Genomic DNA, 8,512 nt, shown 5'->3' with positions numbered 1-8,512 from the left:
CAAGACTCATCTCCACTGCAGGGTGAATAGAAGGACAGCCCATCTACTCACCCAGAAAAAATCAGGACATTCTGATGTGGAGTTTCAAATAAAAGACCTTTGAATCCCATATATGAGCTATCAACCTGTGTTTAGATAAGAATAAAACGAAATCTCTCCCTGATGCAAGACTCATCTCACTGCAGGGTGATAGAAGGACAGCCCATCTACTCACCCAGAAAAAATCAGGACATTCTGATGTGGAGTTTCAAAATAAAAGACCGTTGAAATCCCATATATGAGCTATCAGCCCTGTGTTAGATACAACGAAATCTCTCCTGATGCAAGACCTGCATCAGGGAGAGATTTCGTTTTATTCTTATCTAAACACAGGGCTGATAGCTCATATATGAGATTTTCAATATGAGATTTCAAAGGACTTTTATTTTTAAACTCCTTACATTTTACATTTACTCGTGGTAGTTATACGTAGTTTGTTTTACATAATTATTGATCACATTATATAGTACATATTTCTTAATTTAATATGTTGGTTTGTTTTTATAGGTGCTTTTGTTATTGACCGAGTAAGCACTGGAATTTTACAGTAATGCTTCTAATATTCGCGCACCCCAATATCACGTGCGGGCTGGCTTGACTGTGTTTTCCCAAGTGGAGGCTGGCTTGACCGCAGTGATGTATGGGCCCGCACGGGCTCGGCACGCTTAAAGTGAGCTACCCGCTGCAGTGGAAACGCGCCATAATAAGAACTGGATACAGCGTGGGAGGCGGGGCCGCATTCATTCCTATGAGAGTTGCTCATTAGCACATGTATGGAGCTATTTCAGGGTCATAAGTTTTGATCATTCAAAAAAATACAATTTATTTGAAAGTCCAAGTTCTCATCCTGAACTTTGAAAAATACAATGTTGTATTCAAAACAAAAAAAGTATTTGAAATAATTGTTCAGGTTGAATATTATTTTAATTCAGTTCAGCAATTTTTTGAATAAAATATTTATTTTCATATTTCACCTTTTATACATATTTTGATATTTGAATATTTGTTTTTTTCAGTTTCAGATTTAATTTTTCAGTTTCAAATCTTTTTTTTCGCCTTCAGGATCGTTTTTCACTTTAGATCCTTTTTTTCGCTTTCAGATCTCTTTTTTTGCTTTCAGACTTGTGACCCTGATATTGCTTCGGGGGGCGGGGCTTACCAAAGAGTAGTTTGGTACCCTGAGTGACAGCCCTCCCTCTGTCATGATGCTTTCATGGATGTTAGGTAGCGCAAGAAATACAACTACCACACTTTCTATACACAATACTCCCATGATTGGTGGTAAACAAAACTGATACTAGCGTCAAAGTTCCGTTAAGCGAGCTGTTGAGCATCGTAGTAGGCAAAAATTGCGGTATAAGAGCAATAAATGTGCTAGAATGTGAAATTACGTATCCGCAATGAAGCGTTGTCCTTCCCCACTTCCACGTAGCTCCGTGAACGCAGCATAGTATTGGCTTGGCTTTTATGATGGTGTCAGGTCCACCTGCTGGCTCCATGACTGGCACCAGCGCACAGGTAAGAAATATTAACTTTTTTCCATTCATGGTCTTAGAAGTTATCCAAGAGCATGATAATAATATTATAGCGACATACATAAAAGGAAGGCAGGCCTTTTGAGGTGGGGAATGAATGTGGCAACGCGGGAAACTAACCATGGCATTGAGGCTACTCATGGAGGCTATGCTATTAGCTATAGTCAGTGCAAGTGAATTTCCCTTATGTTGATAGAGTCCAGCTCACGTGTTTCTCAATCTGTCTTTGCCAGAGTGGCGACCGTAATTCATAACCGTGCTCACACAGCACCTAAGCCAGGGACAGCCGGAAGGAAGGAAGGAGGACCAGACACTGCCTGGTCCTTCTGTAGAGCAGGAGATGGCCAGGTTTTAGATTTTAATACATATATATATATTTGTGTTTATCTACAGGTAAACTGCAAGTTGATATGTCCATTTATGATTATGTGCTAAACAACATTACTTTTTTGTTTAAATAATGCAGATCTTTCCCTGGATTCTTTGTGGAAAAAAAAAAAAATCGAAATTGCCTTGGGAAGAGAAAGCTTCCAGCTCTCAAGACCTTTGCAACTCAAGCGAAGAAAAACTGGAGACCCTTTACATTTTATGTTTACCTGTTAAACTTCAATGCAGACAGTACCCCAACAACCCAATTCCAACTAAGCTGTTGAAGGAAGTTTTTCCATTAATTAGCACTTCTTTATTAAATATTATGAATATGTCTTTATTATCAGGCTATGTTCCACAATCATTCAAAGTAGCAGTGATAAAACCGCTTCTTAAAAAGCACAACCTCGATCCAGAGGTTTTAGCCAACTATAGACCTATTTCTAATCTTCCGTTCCTCTCAAAAATTCTTGAGAAAGCGGTCGCAAAACAGTTGTGTGATTACTTAAAAAACAATGATTTATTTGAAGATTTTCAGTCTGGCTTTAGAACACATCATAGCACAGAGACAGCTCTGGTTAAAGTCACAAATGATATTCTAATAGCCTCAGACAAGGGACTTGTCTCTATTCTTGTTTTGCTCGATCTCAGTGCTGCATTTGATACTATCGAACATGATATCCTATTGCAAAGACTAGAGCACTTAGTTGGCATACAGGGAACTGCTTTAGGCTGGTTTAGGTCCTATCTATCTGAACGCTCTCAGTTTGTACGTGTTAACGATGAATCTTCCACGCAAACCAAAGTTAGCCATGGAGTGCCACAGGGCTCAGTGCTCGGACCTATTTTGTTCACATTATATATGCTTCCGTTAGGCAATATTATAAGGAATCATTCTGTAAACTTTCATTGTTATGCGGATGATACTCCACTATATTTATCAATCAAGCCTGATGAAATTAATCATCTAAATAAAATTCAAGACTGCCTTAAGGACTTAAAAACGTGGATGACCTTAAACTTTTTGATGTTAAACACGACCAAAACTGAAGTTATTGTACTTGGCCCGAAGAATCTACGAAACAAATTATCTAAAGATATACTAACTATGGATGGCATTAATTTGGCCTCCAGTGAGACTATAAGGAATCTTGGTGTTATATTTGATCAGGATTTATCCTTTAAAGGAATGGTATGCTCATGACACTCATTTTTTAAAAATTATCATCCGATAAAACAGACCAGTCTCTGCCAGTCTCTCTTTTTTTTTTTTAATCCGATGACATTATCAGTGATTTTAAACTGATTATATACCGAAATAACATCAACACTGTGGGCGCCGCCATTTTCCGGACGTGACGTAATCCATGCGTTTGGTTTTTGAAGACACGTTGATCTCCATGTTATTTACTGTAGTTTCTCTCTTCAAATATGCCTCACTGTATCGCGAAACATTGCCACAATTCTGATAGGAACAATCCACGGAATGCTCGGTTCCATCTGTTGCCAAAAGGTAAGCATAAGAAGTACATTCGGAGGCAGTGGCTAGCGAAATGTGGCCGGCCCGAACCGAGAGATTTACAGGCTCATGTATGCAGCGAACATTTCACATTTCCGGACGACTACTCTGAGAGTATGATCAAACATAACATGGGATTTAAAGAACAACCATTACTCAATGGAGATGCAGTACCATCGGTCTTTCTGGTGTCATCACCGACCAGGACACCAGTTCGGCCAGTTGAGAAATCGCCCTCTGCAAGTGTGAAGCGACGGAGGAGCAGAAGTAGTGCTCGGAGTAAGAATAAGGTATGTTATAGCGCATTTCCATTGCAGGGGCTAGCCCCGTTTTAACGTCCAGGCCAGGACAGTTTTTGGTGGCCTTTCCATATAGCGTAGTACCGGCTAGTGTGTATTTCCCCCCAGTTTTTTCCGGCCCCATAAAAGCGTGATTCTATGGCCAGGGACAACGAAGCTGAGTATGCTAAACTAGAGAGGGAATCGCTAGCAAGGGTGGTACTACATGCATACATATAGTATCTTATATCATCTTCCCATTATACACACATGCATTTCCAAACATTTGGACTACCTATGTTGCAAATGTATTATCTTTTCAATTTACACACGGCATCTATTGCACGTCTGTCCGTCCTGGGAGAGGGATCCCTCCTCTGTTGCTCTCCCTGAGGTTTCTCCCATGTTCCCTTTAAACTGGGTTTTCTTCGGAAGTTTTTCCTTATACGATGTGAGGGTCTAAGGACAGAGGGTGTCGTATTGTCATACTGATATTCTGTACACACTGTGAAGACCACTGAGACAAATGTAACATTTGTGATATTGGGCTATATAAATAAACATTGATTGATCAATCCCTCCAAAAATAACAAGACCATCTCTTTGAAAAACAACACAAAATCACTTTTAGTGTCTGTTATTCATTATGCAAACAACTGTGACAGGGCATTTTAAAACATAACTTTTTTAATTTGTACTCTACTATCCTTTATTGTACATAGCATGTAAACATCAAATGTGTGGCGTACCTGATGAGTTTATGATTTGTGTCGATGTGTACCAAGTGCAGAGGACCCTGAACAGAATATGTCCTTCTTGCAACACACCCCATCCTTGCCCTTCTTGTGAGTACACCCACAGAATCAACACGATGCATTGATGAAGACTCTCTTCCATTGCACACGGTGACCCATGGCCTTCAGGATTCCTTTCATCATTCGATATCCTACATGTGGTGTCCTGGCCTTAACTGATCATGAAAAGAAAATCTTTCTAATCAATTAAGCGAATATCAAAGCTAACTATAAACATAAATACTAAAGTGTAAAACACAGCAAAACTATATTCATAAATGCAAGTGTAAAATAGTGTGGACAATTGTAAACATGGATGGAGGCTAAAGTATCCACAACATAAAATAATATATTATATAACCTCAATCTTTCTTCTAGACATGTTAAAAGCTTGCTTGAATGGGTTATAGGTTTCTTTTGTTCTCTCGTCTTTGAAATATATAAGGAATGTGTTTGAGTCTAGTAGAACGAGGGTATTACAATTGAGCAATTTCTACATGTATTATGTATTTATCATGTATTCTTAATACTATTACAAAATAAACATGTAATAATGTTTTAGAGGAGGACCTCAAGCTAGCAAACTCAATTTCTTGCTTTAAATCTCTTAAAACTAAGGGGCTTTTTCCTAACTGATGGTGTTTGTTATTCCTTTATAAATGCATGTATGTTTATATCTTCTCTAAATCAAGATTATGTGAATCTAATTTTTTTCTGTTGGGTGCAATTCATTATCAACAAGAGATAAGATAAGTCAAATAAGTACTTTATTGATGGCAGTATACAAAAAAAAAAAAGGTTAAACAATACAAATAAAAAATTAAAAACTGTATTGCAGCCAGCATAAACATACATGGCATTGTAAAAATAAAAATAAAATGAACATTTTAAAGAACATAAATAAACAAGAAAGTACAAATTTAAAAATTAACTAGAAAAAATATATATAATATGTACAATAACTATTGAGGTTATTTTAAGTTGGACGAGGAGGAGACGGGCCACGTCGGCTGCCCAGTCCCCCTAGCACCTCGCCAAGAGTGCGCAGGAAGGCTAGGTTGAAGGTCTCTGTTTGAGCGGCCTCCTCCCTTCTCAAGGCCGCCTTCTCAAGGCCGCCTCCTCCCTTCTCAAGGCCACATCCAACTCCCATCTCCGCTCAGCAGACGCTTTGGCCCAGTCCAAGTGCCGTTCCTGCTGGGCCATGTGCTGTTCATGGTGCCGTTCCTGCTGGGCCCGATCCTCTCCTCCTCGTTTCCTCTTGCCTGGGTGACAATAAGATAATAATTAGCAATAAGGAAAAAACACAGGACAGGTACAGGTCACACAAGGATATAAGAATAACATGTATAAATAAACAGAACAACAGTAAGGTGAACTAAAGAAAGTTCTGGCCCTAGATGTTTACAATGATTGTGAAAGTGAATTACATTATGTCCAGCCTGTTGATAATGAATATAAATATATGTATATGATTGGATGTCACACACAACTGTACTAGCTGCTTACTAGCTAAGACTTTACTTGTAACAGAGCATTTCCACACAGTGGTATAGCTTATTTTAATTACTGACGATGGATGATCCAAGGTTTTAAAAAAAACAAAACACAATTCCAGTCGTTTTGCCATTTCTATTTCTTACCTAGAACCATACGCTGCGGTGTCGTGATGGCACTCGGTGTTGGTGGTTGAGTCGGGTTAGGGTCTTCGGCTGGGGTCCGTTCTGGATTCAATGACGATGTGGACGGAACACTGCCATCACCCGTTGTTCGGGAATGTTCCTCCTCACAAGTCCCAATGTAATCATCTAGAACAGCAAAATGACTTGTTAATTCCACAAATTACTGCAGCACAATACTAAATAGCAACAACAACTATAGAAAAGAAAAACTGAACGTAAACAATGGCACATGGTGTTAGCAAACAATAGCTCTAGCTAAGGCTATCTGCCTAGGCTATCTGCCTTAGCTAGCTATGTAGCTCTTCGGGGCTCCATAAAAGCATGGGTTGTCAAACATTAATGTAAGGATAAAATAGACTTCTTTGTTAGAAGTGAGCTAACCTTGCAGGGACTCCAGTAAAGCCGTTGCAGAGTCCAGGCCTCCCTCCCTCCCAACGTTGGCCGGTCTATGGCCGTAAATCTGGTCAAACAAGTCGAACCACTTCCATTGTTTGCGACCTGCACCACTCGTGTTGTTGTTGTCCTTTATTATGCGATATTCACTCTTTATATTTTTCAGTTTTTCCCTAGACTGCAGGAAAGTCCTCGAAAATCCACGTTCGGACATCTGTGCAGAGACATCCTGGAACACTTTTACATTTCGCGTTGTTCCGTCGAGCTCCCGCTGGATTTTATCATACCCAATGAGATGAAGGAACGTCGTCACCTTTTTTTAGCTCCTCCGTTTACAAAATGCTGTGTATAAAAATGCTGCAAACTTGCTTCTAAATATATATGCGACGCTAGGGATGAACTCGCGCGCGATCTTGTGACGATTCTCTCTGACCAATCAGCAGTCGAGAGGGTTGACGTCACAGCCCTGGCCTGGTCTGATATAACCACGATTTTATGGGGCCGGAAAAAGAGGGAAAAAGTACCCGCTAGCTGGTACTAGGCTATATGGAAAGGCCACCAAAAACTGGCCTGGCCGCTTGAGGACGGTTAAGGACGCTTAAACGGGGCTACCCGCTGCAGTGGAAATGCGCCATTACAGTGGCTATAGACATGTTTTTGCCATCGATTATTGTATCATACTGTTCTGTACAGATGAGGCTATCATAGATTTATTTCTATGTGTGCCTGTGATTATTTTACCGCCCTGCACAGATGAGACTTTGTAATCAGATGAAGCCTATGTATATGTGTGTCTGTGATTTTATACTGAATGTAAAGTAACTGGAAATACCTGTGTGTGTGAGAGAGAGAGACTCCTGTCCAACCTCCTAAACTTTATTTGTATGTGTGCATTGTTATTTGTGCTTGAGCAACATTTTACTTATTATTTCAATGAAATTAGTTGTAATTATTGTCCTACATTTTAATTTGTTTTACAGAGAGGTTTCACAGCTGCTTGGGCCTAGTGGCCCACAGGCGGCGTTTATCCAGCAGCCAGAACCTCCATCTGTGCCTGCCCCCAGGTCAAGATCTACTGTGGCTCAATGGCCTTCACCAGAGCCATCACCACCAAGGACCAGCAGACCAGCATCACTACAGCTGCCTCCACCTCCATCTGCGGCTGCCACCTGGTCAAGATACACCTCAGCACAAAGGCTCCACTACAGCCATCACCATCAACCCAGCCAGCAAGGAGGTCTCGTGGAGGTCTCGTATAGCACTTGTACACCCCACCTACACAGCAGCCCATGCACCATCACCCCCACCTACACAGCAGCCAGACCCACTGTCTTGGAAGACAGACAAAGACCTTGACACTGTCTTGACATTTATAATGAATAGGTGGTTGAAAGTTCTGATGTTCAATATTGTAAATAGTGAGATTTTCCAGTTTCTTATATTTATATAAAAAACATATTTATAATACATTTTTGGTTGAATAAAAAGGTTGAATGCTCAATTTGTATTTTTACACATCACATGAACCTTGGTATGTAATATGAAGTCATTATTCAGTCCTAATGTATCTCAGTCCCTGCTGTGGTGAAAGTAGAGTGATAAACACCTGTTTTACTCAAAATTCGAATTAATTTATTTTCATTTTAGACATGAATAACACATTTATATACAGTGTAATTCAAATATTTCACTGCTTTTGTGATCCTAAGACTTTGGTAACCAAATGTAAAACACCAAAACAATTCGATCACATGAGTACATTTGTGTTTTCACAAGAGTCTTGACGATTTTCCGAAAATCGGATGTCAAATTTTAAGCTTTTGAGCTACTTATCTCATCACACAGTGCTCTAATGTGAGTAATATGCATATTAAGAAAACATCTAAAAATCGAGAAAATACCCTTA

At 39.7% G+C, this 8,512-nt stretch overlaps 1 protein-coding gene across 1 annotated transcript; it reads right to left on the bottom strand.

The window, feature by feature from the left end:
- Positions 1 to 5,620: 5,620 nt before the first annotated feature.
- LOC139435925 (uncharacterized) lies at positions 5,621 to 7,897 on the bottom strand. The gene is made up of 4 exons (XM_071206984.1): positions 7,745 to 7,897; positions 6,595 to 6,736; positions 6,175 to 6,339; positions 5,621 to 5,796 (listed from the first exon to the last, which is right to left on the bottom strand). Exons 1-4 carry the CDS (start codon positions 7,895 to 7,897, stop codon positions 5,627 to 5,629), a joined length of 630 nt encoding a protein of 209 aa, XP_071063085.1. The 3' UTR covers positions 5,621 to 5,626.
- Between the last annotated feature and the right edge of the window lie 615 nt (positions 7,898 to 8,512).

The sequence above is a fragment of the Pseudochaenichthys georgianus genome, chromosome 20, assembly GCF_902827115.2.
Source record: "Pseudochaenichthys georgianus chromosome 20, fPseGeo1.2, whole genome shotgun sequence".
NCBI classification, from domain to species: domain Eukaryota; kingdom Metazoa; phylum Chordata; class Actinopteri; order Perciformes; family Channichthyidae; genus Pseudochaenichthys; species Pseudochaenichthys georgianus.
Note: the sequence above shows the minus strand (reverse complement) of the source record. Positions and strands in the feature narration are given on the sequence as shown.

Coding starts and splice junctions, on each gene's coding strand:
- LOC139435925 (XM_071206984.1), bottom strand. CDS start 7,897: ATGGGCTGCTGTGTAGGTGGGGTGTACAAGTGCTATACGAGACCTCCA. Junction 6,737..7,744: donor AGATGGAGGTGGAGGCAGCT/GTAGTGATGCTG, acceptor CGCATAATAAAG/GACAACAACAACACGAGTGG. Junction 6,340..6,594: donor TTTACTGGAGTCCCTGCAAG/GTTAGCTCACTT, acceptor TTGCTGTTCTAG/ATGATTACATTGGGACTTGT.